Consider the following 16,087-nt stretch of genomic DNA (forward strand, 5'->3'; position numbering starts at 1 on the left):
GGGGATTACTTAAAGTGGGAGAATTCAATGTTCATGCCATTAGGCTGCAAGGTTCTAAGACGGAAAATGAGGTGCTGTTCCTCCAGTTTGCGCAGACCTGTTTTTCTCCACGGAATCTGCCTGGCCTGCTGAGTTCTTCCAGCATCACAGTGTTTTTCATCTAGATTCCAGCACCTGCAGTCCTTTGTTTCTTTTTTTTTAAAAAAAGGAACAGAACTGGGGATTCTGATGAAATTGTTATCAATGAAAGATCTATTATCATGGCAATCTTCATATTGAAGGTTGAGAATAGAGTCATCAAGTCATAGACTCAAACAGCACAGAAACAGGCCCTTCGCCCAACTCGTCCATGTTGACCAAAATGTCTATCTGAGCTAATCCCATTTGCATGCATTAGGCCCATATCCCTCTAGGCCTTTTCTATCCATGTACCTGTCCAAATGTCTTTAAACTTAGTAATTGTAACTGCCTTGATAACTTTCACTAGCAACTCTTTCCATATACCAACCACCTTCTGCTTGAAAAAGTTGCCCCTCAGGTCTCTTTTAAATCTCTCACCTTAAATCTATGCCCTTTAGTTTTTGGACTCCCCTATCCTGGGAAAAAGACTGGGACCATCCACCCTATCTACACTCTCATGATTTTATATACCTACATAAAGTTACCCCTCAAACTCTAAAGCTGCAGGGACAAAAGTCCCAGCCTATCCAACCTTTTTGTATAACTCAAGCCCTGCAGTTCTGGTAACATTCTTGTGAATTTTTTCTGCACTTTTCCCAGTTTAATGACATCCTTCCTATAGCTGGGCGACCTGAACTACACAAAATACTCTATGTGTGGTCTCAGATGTACAGTTGTAATATGATATCTTAATTACTGTACTCAATGCCCTGACCAATGAAGGCCAGCGTGCCAATGCCTTCTTCACCACCCTGTCTACCTGTGTCGCCACTTTCAGGGAACTATATATGTATACCCCTAGGTCTCTCCATTCTACAACACTCTCCAGGGCCTTACCATTTACTATGTAAGTCCTGTCCTGGTTTAACTGACCAAAATGCAACACCTCGCACTTGTCCAAGTTAAATTCCATCTGCCATTCCTTGGCCTACTTCCCCTGTTCATCTATTGTAATCTTAGATAACCTTCTTCACTGTCCACTCTACCACTATTTTGGTGTCATCCGCAAACTTACTAATCACATTAACAACACTGTCATCCAAATCATTAATATAGATGATAAACAACAGCAGACCCAGCACGGATCCCTGCAGCTCATCATTGGTCATGGGCCTCCAAACTAAATGACAACCCTCCACTGCCACCCTCTGACTCTTTCCACTAAGCCAATTTTGTATCCAATTGGCTAGCTCACCCTGGATCCCATGTGATCTAATCTTCCAGATTGCCCTACCATGCGGGACCTTGGCAAAGGCCTTGTTAAAGTCCATGTAGACAAAGTCTATCACCCTGCCCTCATCAATCCTCTTTGTTCCCTCTTCAAAAATATCAATTAAATTCATGAGACACTATTTCCCATGCATAATAGATATTGTTTAATCCACAGTGTTGACAAAAAAAGTAATTTCTCATTTTCTCAATCCTGCCACATGTCACTTTAAAGAAAACAAAACAAATACTACTTGGCGTCTGAATTCAAAGGAACCAAATTTTGGAAGCAGAAGTCAAAGTGCACATTGATTAGGACCACATGGCAAATGGTTAAAAAAAACACATGCCCAATTGATCAAGAAAGTAAAAGTCAATGCAATCCCAGGGTAAGGGGCAAATTAGATTAAGAATTGGGTGAGTGCCATAAAGAGTAATGGTTAACAGGACTTTTTTATCTCTGGAGGGCTCTATGCAATGGTCTTCTACATGGGCTCAGTACTAGGCCCCTTGCTTTTCACAGATATAGAAATAATTTGGGATTAAATGTAGAGATCACAATTAAAAAGCTTACCAATGACACTTAAACAGGCAATGTTATTGATAGGGAGGAAAAAGTTTCAAGACAACAGGAAGATATCAAAGGACTGGTTAGTTAGCACAATAAGTGGCAAATGGAATTCAATCCATTGAAATGTGAAGTAACGGAGAAGACAGTCTGACAAGGGAATGCATGATTAATGGCAGGATGCCAAGTGTAGAGGAGCATAAGGATCTTAGAGTCCATGTCCACAAATCCATAAAGGCAGCAGAACAGATTGGTAAGGTGGCTAAGATGGCAGATAAGATACTTGGCTATCCTGGCCATGCCACAGAGTTATATTGAGAGCTGGGAGGTCACACCAGAACTGCATAAAATATCAGTTAGTTCATAGGTAGAGAAGTGAACAGTTCTGGTCACTACACTAAAGGGAGAATGTGAGATCATGGTAAAAGGTGCAGTAGAGGTTTAAGAGGATGGTATCAGGATTGGTGAATTATAGTTAAGTTAAGTCACTGTCTCAGTTGTTTTTAGGAAAAAGGAGATCAAGGGGAGATTTAGCTGGGAAGTATAAAATTATGAGAGTCATAGACAGGAAAAATGCTAAGGACCTTATTATAGGGAGAAATTTCAAGTTAATTGGTAGAAGGATTTATCACAAAACAAAACATACTTCCTTACGACATTGAAGGGGGCCATTTAAACCTACCACACCTATCCTGGTTCACAGAGCAATCCCATTCCTCCTTAATTTTCCCTGTAACCTATTCTTCCCACATTACCATCAACTCCTCCCAGGCTGGTTAGTTTGCACAAAAGTGGCAAATGGAATTCAATCCATAGAAGTTTGAAGTAATGGAGAGAGCAATCCGACAAGGGAATGTGCCACTACGCAGCTACACACAAGGGGCAATCTACAGTGGCCAATTAACCTGCCAATCTGCACTTCTTTGGGATGTGGGAGAGAAACACACAAGGTCACAGGAAGAATGTGCAAACTCCACACGGAAAGTGCCGGGAGTTTAGGATTGAACCCGGCTCACTGGAGCTGTGAGGCAGCAGCACTACCAGGTGCTGCACTGATCTTATTGGAGAGTAGCTTTTCATAACCTTTCATGTTAGAAACACTTATTTTGCTCAATGAGTGCATGTCTGGAACACACCACGTGAAAGGGTGGTGGACAGAAATGCTCATTGTATTTAAAACGTGGCTTAATCATAGAACCATAAGATGCTTTCTACCAGCTCTCTACCAGAGCAACTTACTAGTTCTATCCACTGGCTCCTTCTCAGTAGTCTTGCAAATTTTTCCTCATCATGTAATTATTCAATTCCCTTGTGAAGTCCACACTGGAACCTGGCTCCACCACATCTACAGGCTGTGAATTCCAGATTCCAACCACATGCTGCATAAAAAAGGTTTTCCTCATGTCACTATTAATTCGCATCTCCTTTATTTTGTTTCTCTGACCTCTAGTCCTCCACCCCTCTACTATCCACTCTGTCTGGACTCCTCATCATTTTACATCCTTCTATAAGATCTCCCCTCATTCTTCTCTTCCATAAAGAAAATAATTCCAGCCTCTCCAATCTTTTCTTGTAACTGTATTCCTTCATCTGAGGAAGCATTCTCATAAAACTTTTCTGTACCCACTCAAATGCCTTCACAGCCTCCCAAAATGAAGCAGCCAGTATTGAATGCAATAATCCAGCTGAGACCATACCAGTGTTTTCTAAAGGTTCAACATGGCTTCCCTGCTTTTCTGCTCTTTCCATTACACTATATTGCCTCTCCTCATTCTTCCTACCAAAATGCATCACTCACATTTCTCCACATTACACTTAGTCAGTCGCACATCTGCCCATTCCATCACCTGTTTATAGCCTGCTGCAGTTTATCACTATCCTCGACGCACATCACAATATTGCTCAGATTTGTGCCATCTGCAAATTTAGTCATTGTGGATTGCACACCCATGTCTGGCTCATGTATCAAGAACAAAAAAATCAAAGGCTCTAACACTGATCCCTGGGGAATGCCACTATTCACCATTCCAAAAGAACAACCATTCACTATGACCATCTCATGTCAGTTATTTACCCAACTTGATAGCCATGCTATCAGTGAAACTTTTTAATGCCATGTGCTTCAACTTTGTTGTTATCTTGCACCTTTTGGAAGTCCATATACACATCAACTGCATTACCCTGATCAACTCTGTTACCTCATCAAACAAACAATTCTATCAAATTGGTTAAACAAGATTTACCCTTAACAAATAATTGCTGACTTGCCCTAATTAATCCAATTTATTCCAGGTAACTATTAATCCTGTCCAGGATTAATATTTCTGAAAGCTTTCCCACCACTGAGGTTGTCTATTGGGCCAAGAACTAGGAGTGAGATTAAACTGGTCTATTTTTGGCCAGCATGGATTGAATGGGTTGAATTTTTGTGTGGCAAATTTCTGTGATTCAATATTGGGTATTCAGCAAAGCAATCCAAGGTTGAAGTTCTCCCTCAAGTTTTGCACATAACTTTAGTTCCCAATCCTTCCTTTCACAAGTAGAGATGCTTGCTGATAACTGCACAATGTTCAATTCCATTCACCACTATTCAGAAAATAAAGTAGTCAATGTCCACATGCAGCAAGACCTAGAAAACATTCAGTCATGAGCTGATAAATCGAAAGCAACATTGGTGGCACAAACATGCCAGGCAATGACCATCTCCACTTAATCTTGATATTTACTGGTAATTTGACATTGCTTAGATGAACTTGCTTCTTTGTGTAATGTGTTAAGAAATTGGCACACGCAAAAGCATCTCTGATGAGTGAAAAAACTTAACATTACTGTTGTAGTAAAATAACAACATAATTGTGTTGGGAAGCACAGATAGAGAAGCTTGTTACTGAAATGTAATATATTTGGCAAGAGGCGTAGGTTACCAATCCAAGTAAAATATATTGTTATGGTTTAACCTCTTGCTGATAATACTTTTCACTTGGTTTATCAGCTGTCTAACGTTTTTCTTTAATTAGTCAATATACATATTGCACACAAAAATGCTTGATGTTGTTTTAGTAGCAAACTGCACACTGATTCAGTTATAAGATAATTTGTCTTAACTCACATAGGCACATTTTCCTACTTAAATCCAGTAAGAACATTCAGAACAATAATGTCAGAATAACACAAAAGGAAAATTCTTTGAACTTAAAATTACCTTGAGTGAATCCAGTAATGCTGTCATTCCCTTTGCCCATGTGGATAAGGTATCCATGTTCAGGACCTTCCACTATCTTGAACTTTAGAACACTATTCACACTGTCACGATCTTCAGCCTTCAGAGCTTTGCTTGTAATCATAAACCCAAGGTGTCCCATGGCAAGTCCACGAAGAGTGGGAGCACCCTTATTCACAATAATCTGAGGTACTCCATTGTCAATTGACATTGTCCGTATTCTCATCATCTGTGGCTTTCGAGTTTCAAAGACAGTGTCTGGGAAGACATAGAAGTCCGTATGCGTGCCATCGGTCACTGTGAAAGAAAAGCTATCCTCGGAAAATTCAGTCCCATCATGCTTGTAACTGATGAGGTTTTCATTCAAGTCCTGCTTTGTAAAAGATGTAACAGGTGATGTGCGGTTGAATAACAGCTGTCCATGAACTGGTAGTTGTGTCACGGTAAATCGTAGCAAATGATCAGGTGTGTCTCTGTCTTCAACAGTCAGTTCAAAGGGGGTAATTAGTTTCACTTCTCCCTCATTCACCACCAACTCATGCAAAGTAAGCACAGGTTTTTTGTTGTCGACATCACTGATGGAGATCCTGAAAGTGCGAAACACAGGATTGTAACCATCTGTAACTTCAAATTCAAAGCTGTCCATTTTCACCTCGTCATCGGACGTGTGGATGTAGTAAATTTTGTTACCAGCTAGCTGAAGCTGTGTGAACGTTGTGATAGGTACTCCTGTCTTATCTGTGCATTCTAGATGTCCGCGGATGGGTGCTCGGGTAATGCTGAAAAGCAGATTTTCATCAGGGCTATTCAAATCAGTTGTGCTAAGTAAATCTGTTGTAAGAGTTACTTTTCCACCTTCCTTCAAAGAGACTCCTTTGCTAACCACATCTGGGAAGATCATGTCAATGCCACCAATAGTGACGTAAAAGTAACGATCAATGAGTGGATTAATGCCATCTGTTACGTCGAACTTGATGAGATCACGAATACCTTCCTGGCCTGTATGAGTGTACTGAATCAAGTTCTTGTCAACATCATCCTGGGTGAAGTTCATTCCTTCTGTAATGTTTACAAATTTCCCAGAAGGGAGAAGATGTTTCAAGAGACCTTGATTTGGTCCATAACGTATGATGTAAACAAGTGTTTTGTCATCTGAATCCAGGTCTGTGGCTTTAAGAATTTTATTATTTATCGTTTTTGTTTCGCCGATCTCAATTTCTAATCCATCATTTATTGTCATTCTTGGAGTCTCATCATCAAGTGGGATGACCATTATAATTACTGTTTTTTCAACGCTGTATTTCCCATCAGTTAGTTGAATGTCAAAACTGTCTTCCTTCGTTTCAGAATCATCATGCTCATAAACAATGCTGGAACCTTCTCTGATCTCATCTAAAGTAAAGCTGTCAACAAGGACAGTACCTGTGGTCAGCTGATTTACTATCTGACCATGCTTTGGTTGGTTAATGATGGTGAAAGTTAATTCATTGGCAGGGATATCGCCATCTGCGGCATTGAGAATGGGAGTGTCAATAACAAGACTCATACCCTCCATGACAACAAACTCCCTCATGAAAATTTCTGGTTTCTCATCATTTGCAGGAATTATAATGATGGGGAAAAAGTGTCTTTGCGAGAAGTTAATTCCATCTGAGCAGCGGAATGTAAACCTATCTTCCACTGGTTCAACAGTTTTGTGAATACTCTGCACATAATTAATATGTCCAAGACGTATCTCTTTAAGAGTGAAAGCAGTGATGGCAGTTCCTGCACGAGATGTTTCAGACCCAGGAGCTGGTGAAATGTTCTCTACATAGCCTGAAGTTGGTTGGACAATAATCGTACAGAGAATATCATCATCAGGAGTATCAAAATCTTCCGCTCTTATATTGTTCAGCGTGAGTGCATTTTTCTCACCTTCAACCACAGTGTACTGCTTCCCTACAATAACGTTTGGAGCCTGACTGTCAACAGGAAGGATGGTCACCTGTACACGAACACCTTGTACCTTATTCCCTCCAACGTTCCACTCATCAGACATGTCAGTAAGAGTCAAATTAAAAGAATCTTCTTTTCTCTGTAATCCTATCTCACCACTTGTATGTGTATAAATCACAACGCCATTGATTATATCTTGTTGTGTAAATCTTTCTGCAGGAATTCCATTAACCAAGATCTCTCCTAGTTTTGGTTGGTCCTCAACAATGAAAGTCAATCTAAGATCATCTGTGTCTTCATCTGTTCCTTGGATAACATTAGTTGTTATTTCAGTAGCTCCACTTTCCAATACATCTAAGTTTGATCCAATAGTACCAGCTGGCAACATAATAGTTGGCACTTCATCATCAACTGGGCGTACTGTTATTTTAACATTGATGGTAACAGTATGGACTCCATCACTTACATCAATTTTCAAATAATCCCTAGTAGATTCATCACCATTGTGCACATACGCTATTTTCCCGTTAGCTATATCGTTTAGATTAAACGCTTCTCCTTCATTTATACCAACGCCAGCATACTGCAGTTGACCATGTTTTGGCAGCTGAGAAAGTGTAAAAGTGATCTGTGGTCCATCCGTATCCGCATCTGTGGCATCCAATTCAGCACTTGTGATTACGTACGTGTCCCTTTCAAACATTGTAAAGCCAGTGTTGGTTATTTGCGGTGGCTTGTTATCAACAGGCTGGAGAAAGATTGTACACGTCCCCTCGGCGCTGTTTCCAGCCGTGTCTTCCACCGTGAAATCGAACTGAACAACGTGAGGAGTAATTCCAAGTTCCACGTCTGGAGGCTTGTAGGCAATTTTGTGATGATTGACCTGAGCCTGAGTGAACTCCGTCACTAAAGTGGTGGGACTCTCAGTCAGCACTATGTTGCCCATTTGCACGGGGTTGTTCTCGTCAGTGTCGGTGGGGGGCTTTGTAACCGTGTACTTCAAATCCCTGTCATCTGAATCCAGGTCAGTGTAACGCAGAAACTTCCTCCGAAAGTACGTCAAGCGGTACTCTTCTACCACCATCTGTAAAGTAGTTCCTGGATGCATTTCGGGCGGGATGTCATCAACTGGTTGAATTTTTATGAAGAACGTGTGCTCGCCCGACTGATTGGGCGGGTCGTTGTCATCCTGCACTCGGAAGACAACCTGGTCCATGACGGTGGTGGTGCTGTGGGGACCGGTGTGCCTGTAGAAGAGCCTGCCGTCCAGGATGTCCTGCTGGGACCACTCCAGGGCCACCTTCTCGAAGGCGCGCTGGCTCTCGACGAACCGCCAGGAGAAGGGGTCCAGCGGCTGCTCGGTCTGCCGGAGGACCAGCTCTCCCACCCGCGACAGCGGCGGCTCCACCGTGAAGCGGATGGTCGAGTCCTCGGAGTCGATGTCGGTGGCGCTGAGCACGGAGGGCGACACGGGCACCATCTGGCGCTCGGCCAGCAGCAGGCCGGTGTTGGCGTTGACCACGGGCGGCTCGTCGTCAGTCGGCACGATGGTGATGGGGAAGAGGAACTCGACGTCGTGCGCGCCATCGCTCATGCGGAGGATGATGTTGTCGCTGTAAGTATCGCTGCCGTCGTGCTGGTAGATGACGGCGCCCGCCTGCAGGTCGGCGGGCGTGAAGAACTTCCTGGGCGCCCCCAGCACGGTCAGCGTGCCGTGCCTCAGGCCGTCCACCACCGTGATCCTCACCTCCTCCAGGTTGTCCTCGTCGCTGACCTGCAGGTTGCGCGGGCTGGTCAGCGGCCGGGACTGGCCCTCGTACAGCAGCTGACCGGCGTTGCGGGTGACCACGGGCGCCAACGTGTTCATGGGCTTCACCACCACCATGAAGGCGAAGGGCTCGGACACGGCGCCCTCGGTGTCCACCACCTCGAACTCGATCTGGAAGATCCTCTCGACGTCCGAGTCGTCGGCCGGCGGCCGGTAGGCGATCCTCAGCTCCTGCAGGTCTCGCTGACGGAAGGAGGCGATGGGCAGGTTCTGGTCGTCGGTGCTGACGATGGACACCTGCTCATGGCCGGCCGGCGAGGTGATGTTGAAGATCAGGTCTCCCGCCTCCGACTCGGCGTCCTCGGCCGCCAGCATGTCGGGCGTGATGGCTGTCAGCACGAACTGATCCACCTCCATCATCATCATGGCCACGAAGCTGGGCTTGGGCGGCGTGTTCTCGGCGCCCTCTCGGATGCGCACCAGGATCTGGAAGTACTCCTGCTTCAGCAGGTTGCCCTGGAGGTCGTGCAGCTCGGCCACCATGGGGATATAGTCGCGGTTGGGCGAGCGGCTGCGGGCCGTGTGCCGGTATCGGAGGTCCGAGCTGACCAGCTGGTCACAGGCCAGGCTCTGGGCCGGCTGGTCAGCGCGCAGCAGCCGCCCGTAGCGGGGCAGGCCGCCGGCTCCGGGCAGCGGGGTCAGCTTGCAGCGCTGCGAGGCGCGGTCGTAGCTGAACTCCAGCACCTTGGAGTCGAGCGCGTTGCTTGTGCCTAGCAGCTTCTCGACGGTGAGCGGCATGTTGCGGGTGATGATCTCCAGCTGGGTGAAAACCACCTCCACCTCCAGCATGAACGGGACCACCAGCGTGTCGGTCTGCGTGTCGTACCTCAGCTGCAGCTTCACCCGGTCGGTGGACGGGCTCCGGGAGCCAAAGTGCGAGTACTTCACCTCGTCGCTCCCGAAGTCGCAGGGGAACTTCTTGGGAGTCAGCTGGCCCGGCCTCTGTGACAGCGGGTCGTTGTCCAGCACGGTGACGGTGCACTTGTCGCCCGGGTGCACCTGGATGACCAGATCGTTGACCGGGTCGATGTCCACCGATCGGCCGAAAGGCACACGGATGCCGTTATTGGCGAGGAGGATCGAGTCGTCGGATGGTCCTGACCCGAACCCGTAATAAAGTTCGAGGCTATCGAAACTCTCCTGCCCCATTGCGCTACCTGTGACAGTCAGAGCCAGTAGCACCAGCAACCTAGCCTGGGCTACATGCAAACTTGGAGATGCAACGTGCCCTCTCCGCTGCAAACTTTCACACACGGCCATGGGGTTAACTTTTTGAAATACTTAATGTGCTTTCCCCTCTCACTTTACCACCAAGGTTTCTATGAGATGCAAACTGAACTACAACAGATACTTCAGCAAAAAGGTTGAGAATTGGCTGATTTTTATTGTTGTTGCCCCCTGCCAGGTTTGCAGGCGTTCTCGATTGCAGCATCAAGTTCCACTGCACCGACTTCCAGCCCAGTCTCCGGCTATGAACTGCCCACAGCCTTTGAGCAACCTGCTGGCGGAAGCACCGCCCCGTTTCCTGCTCTGATTGCAGATCAATCAGGTCCCTGCCCGGGAGTTTATCGCTCCTCTTTCCGGCGGGTGGGTGGCCAGGTGAGCTGTCAATTAGGTGACGTCACCCAGGGGCTCCCCTCCAGCTGTCTCCTGGAATAGACCCGGACGAACGCTCCGTAAATGGCAACGCAGCTGAATGAGCACAAGCAGAAAGGAGAGATAACTTGTACAGGGATCGGGGCGAGAGGGAGAAGCAGTGGGGAGGTTGGTGGTTGTCGATGGGGGAAATAAATGAAACCTCAGGAAAGCTAAATAGTTGACCTACATATAATTACATAGGTTCGGAGAGAAGACAATGAGGAAGAAAATCAGCTGGAAGATTGGGTTAATGTAAGTGCAGGAGGAGAAGGGGAAAGGTCCGACGAGAAAAAAAATAAAGGAAGAACAGGGAGACAATTCGCTCCAATTCCAAGACAAAGCGAAAACCGGTAGATAAGAATAGAACAAAATACTTTCTTTTAAATCATTTTTGCAAACAAAATCTTACATCATTAAATCGGAACCGAGATTGCACATGTGTACAAGTAACAGCTGCCAGTGTTCCGTTTTAGCTCATCAGTTTATTCTTTGCCCCTGGATTGAGCAACGAGAGCCGTCGATTTTTAATTAGAGGTAACAGCATGTTTGCTTGGTGTGTTTTTTCACAGCCAGTTTTACTCTAATTGTGGCATTCATTCTACACGGACATGTAAAATGCTACCACTTCTACAACCAGCTGTTGCCTGTGACCAGATTAGAGGGTTTCTTAGCGTGCACGTATAGTGAAGATCAGAGCAGTCTTTGAAGTAGTCTATACCTGAACACTCACGTACTTATATAAATATGTTAACGAAATTAATTGTTTTCTTTGTTTTACACAGCGTTTTAATTCAGAACTGTTAACACAACCATCGCCTTTCATTATTTCATACGGTTATTAGAGTCATAGAGCAATATTACTAAACGTAACGTTGATACTACAAACGTCCCATTTCCCGAACACTTGTTCATCCATCACCCAGGACTGCGCGGATCGTTCTGACCCTGGCTATCACCGATTTCATTGTTGAAACAGCAAACACTATCAATTCTGGCCGGAATATACATTGTCACTGTATGCGGCCATTATCTGTCTTGCTATCGGAACTCGCGTAACACCGTGCCCCGTGTAAACTAAAGAAACCTAGAGGGAGCTCTGAACTACACAGCCGCACGGTTCACAGCATCCTGGCCCGGGACTATGTGACTGGAGTCTCCTTCGGGGAACTTCCATCCTGAACTGCCGCAAAATAAGCATTATTGTGAATAAAAGTCATGCGGATAATTTTCTTTTTAACCCTTATCCTTTTACACCCTTTTGCCCTTTCAGCCTACAACTTTTTAACTTTGGCGCGAGGATTTTTGGTGGTAAATTGATTCGGTTTTCTGACCCCAGGGGCTCCTATCCGGAAGTCGATGAAAACTTATTTTAATCCGTAATTTTGCAGTTAAACACAATGTATAACATTCCAAGAAGTCGCAGGATCTTCTCCCAAGAAACGATCGGTATCAAGGACATGGGCTTGCGATTTGTCTCACGTGACATCCCATAGTATTTGTTGCGCACGAGTAGCAGTTCTACCAACAGGTTGCTGCTGGTGTTGAGGCTCACTCTAGCCTCCTCGCACTTGATTTCACTGCACAAACAAAGTTCTCTTCCTTTCTCTCTCTAGTGCAAATACGCAGCATCCATTTCTGCCTTTTTAAACTTAAGAGAAGTCTGGCCGTTCTCCTAGCACTATATTAGAGGAAAAAAATTACTCTCAAATTATTTAAGAAAACCATAGGATGGGCCGAATAGTTTGTGGGAGGGTAACCACTTTGTTCAGTTCTCGTCTACTTATAATTAAATGATATTTCTTACAGGTAGTTCTAGAAAAAATTTCTGGCGCCACCAAAGTCCCAAATAATTACCTGCAAAAAATGTCATTTATTTATAGAGACATGTGACTTGAGCAATTCATTAAAGGTACTCTTTACAAGATAGTTACCCTACTGCAAACCATTCTGCCTATCCTACGGTTTCCCCGTTAGAGTATTACATTATTTCTTATATAATTTTAGAGTTTCTGCCATCAAGATTAGTCTGTCCAGAATTATTCCAAATATAAAGAAAATACCAATATCAATCCAAAAATTACCTTTTTATTAATTTGAATATGTTTCTTGTAATACTGCAATGAATTGTGTGTTCATCTTAGTTGAAATTTAAGATTGTAACAAGATCTTTTGAATGTTAAAGGCAATACACAATTATATAATTTTTCTAATTCATTATTTTGGTTGTGAGCTGCCTCTTATGATTCCTCTATGCCTCCTATTTTGAAACAAACTGCAAAGTTTAAATCCATTTCATTTAAGTAAATTAGAAACAATGGCCGAGTCCCATTGAAACTTACTCCCTTCATACTCTCACTGTGACTTCAGTCTTCAAATGAATGCTTATTATTTCCTAATTTCATTTGAGTTATTATCCATTCTTAAGGATTGCCAAGTCCCCAGAGTATTATCACCTAGGGTTTTGTCCTCAGATTGATGCATTAAACATATGATACAATGACATTTGCACATTATACTCTGCTACTGAAAATCAGTTCCACTATTTTAATTTTAGAATTTCAAAGTAGAAGCAGAGTATAATGTACAGATGCCACTACATCATGTGTTTAGCACCATAAATCTGAGGACAAATCCTACCCCCAAACCTATGAATATAATTAATAGTCTTTTATCTGGGAACTTCACAGAAGTTTTCTTGTCAAGTTTCAGTATGTCAGAGCTTTCTACAACCCCTTAAAGAATTTTCAGTGTTCATTTTGATTATCCATGAGGTACAGGTGCGTTTTTGAAAGTATCCTGATGGGTTGCTTCTCAGCCTGGTATGACAGCTGTTCTGCTCCGAACCAACAAAACCTGCAGAGAGTAGTAAACACAGCCTAGTCCATCACAGGCTCGTCACTTCCTTCCATCCAGTCCATCTTCACAGTGTGTTGCTTCAGGAAGGTTAATAGTATTGTCAAGGATGCCTGCCAGCCTGGCCATTTCTTTTCTCTCTTCCACCATCTGGGAGAAGATACAGGAGCTTAAAAGCCCAGATGACCAGACTCAGGAACACCTTCTTTCCCACTGCTATCAGACTTCAGAACCAATCACCTCTTTCACATCCCCTTCCCAGTGGTGCTGCCACATTCTCAGACTCTTAATTCTACCTCTCTCACTAATTCTGTTATTGTCGCTTTAGCATTTCTTTTAGCACTGTACTTACTGTTGTATATATTATTACCATGTATACTGTTTACTCTGTGAGCATCACGTGAGCAAGAAGTTTCATTGCACCCTGGTGTACATGACAATAAACTAACCTGATCGACAGCTGCCCAATAACAGTGTTCATTCTTCCACGCACAATGATAGAGTCAGAGTTGAATTTCTCTTTTTGAATATTATTGTGCCATAAATATAATTAAGAATTGCATTATCTCTCTAGAACTAATAATGGACCACATCCAGTAAGCATATATTGCATGGGTTTATGTAATTACTTGAAAGATTGTCAGTGCTTCCTGAATTCTGAAGGTGTAAAAACAAGACGTTTAACCTCTCCTGTCCAGTTTTCTTTATAAAGGTATACTTTGAAACATAGAACATCTTTAATTCCAAGACTGCTTGCAGCTAAGACTCTTAGTAATTTGCCAGAAAAAAATCCCTTATCCACAAGCTGGGATAACAATGAGCCCTCCTTCAGTTCTCGAGGAATAACGAGCAATCACTGTACAGTTTAATTTTAAAAAAACTTTTTTTTTGAAATGTTAAATCCTGAACGTGGTCTCCTTCTATCAAACACTGGAGCTCTGATCACATTTGAGGCCCACTCCCCACATTGTAAACCGTCTTTGTGCATATTTAGGAGGGAGAGATAAATTTTGTAAATTTTATTCTCATATATTTTTGCAATGATCTTAGTAGGAAAAAGAATGATAATTCTTTTGGTCGGCATGGACGAATTGAGCGGAAGGGCCTGTTTCAGTGCTGTATTACTCTATGACTACTACAGAATCAGTACCACCATTAAGTTGTTTAAAGTGATAGTCTTCTGTTAACGTGTGCCCCATGCAGTATGCAGTGAAAGGCACACCACCCCTTCTCACCTTAAAGATTTAGACGAGATCTAAGAGGCAAGTTTTTCACACAGAGGGTGGTAGGTATATGGAATCAGCTGCCAGAAGACGTGGTACCATTATAACATTTAAAAGACGTGGATGGGAAAGCTTTAGAGGGATATGGGCCAAACGCAGCAAATGGGACTAGCTCAGGTAGGCACCTCGGTCAGCATGAGCGAGTTGGGCCGAAGGACCTGTTACCGTGCTGTATAACTCGATGATTCTATGACTCTATAACCTTTTAAGTTTCACGGCAGCATATAATCATCATATAATTAGTATATTGTTGGAAGCTAAGAGGTGAATAATGATTGAACATAAGGGTTTGGATAAACCAATGAAACCGAACTACCGCCAGCAAAGCACTAGTTGGGATTTCCAAATGTCACCCTGACCAACACCAGCCGTGGGTAATTTGGATTGGGTCGCACTGACAGCTGGACGACGGTTCTGTAGAGATTCACCGACTGGCTGCAGACCTGTGCGCCGACTGAAGGACGGATTTGACCTCTGGCTCCTCCGTTGGACGGACTGAGCCGAGGGGCCGGATGGATACCCGAGGTATCAAACCCCGCCAGGGCTGTGCCGCGGCCAGGCCGTCAGGATGGTTGATGGAGAGACCCGGTCACCACTGGGCACCACCGGCCGCACCTGTGGGAGTTGATGGGTTACTGCAGGACTCCCACCGGGTGGAGAGCCAGGACACCAAGCGCCCGCAGCCGGTCGCACCCAACACAATCTGGCACTCCTATTTCAGCGCAAACGTTTTGCACTACTTCCTCAAGTTCGCCTTTGAAAATAATGAACACGATTGTATTTCATGAGGCTCAAGAATATTCTGCAATGAGTACTCTTACGTTCTTGTCTGCCAGTGAGAAAGGGTTTGTTCTAGGCACTACTTTCTTAACAGAATTTCTGAATCGCATCACATTAGTTACCTCATATTGAATCCAGACACAAGAGCGGTATATTAAATAGCAGTATTAGTCGTGGCGTCCTGCTGTTGAGAGGCTGCAGGTGGAGTGGAGCCAGGGAGTTGCGGGAGAGGTGCAGATCACGGGCTACAGGGGCAGCTGCTGGATTTTCTTAACGTGTTAGAACTTTAAAAAAGGCTACGGTTGGCATATCATATGGTGGCAGAAGTAGTGGTGGGAATTTAGAAGCAGAAACTTCTCGTCCTCACATTGAAGTTTCATCAAAATCGTGCGGTATTTCTTTTGATCTGGTTTCAATCAAGTTAATAGCAACAAGTCAATATATCAAATTGTTTATGTTGTGATCTACCGAATTTTACAACTGACCTTCGAAGATTATAACATAAGGTTGAGGTTATCTTGATTGATTACTGTCTGCTCATCAAGGCAACCACAAGAACATTATTAAAAGAATTTATGGAAAAACTTGGT

General features: G+C 44.0%; 1 protein-coding gene across 1 annotated transcript in view; it reads right to left on the reverse strand.

Annotated features, from left to right (window-relative positions):
• The window catches only part of LOC127576211 (FRAS1-related extracellular matrix protein 2-like), a 169,577-nt gene extending 158,681 nt beyond the window's left edge, over positions 1-10,896 (reverse strand). Inside the window, exon 1 of the mRNA XM_052026631.1 lies at positions 5,160-10,896. Coding sequence (XP_051882591.1) covers positions 5,160-10,203 — 5,044 coding nt within the window. The 5' untranslated portion in view covers positions 10,204-10,896. The remainder of the gene's footprint in view (positions 1-5,159) is intronic.
• Positions 10,897-16,087: the final 5,191 nt, after the last annotated feature.

Source organism: Pristis pectinata, chromosome 11 (genome assembly GCF_009764475.1).
Source record: "Pristis pectinata isolate sPriPec2 chromosome 11, sPriPec2.1.pri, whole genome shotgun sequence".
Classification (NCBI taxonomy): domain Eukaryota; kingdom Metazoa; phylum Chordata; class Chondrichthyes; order Rhinopristiformes; family Pristidae; genus Pristis; species Pristis pectinata.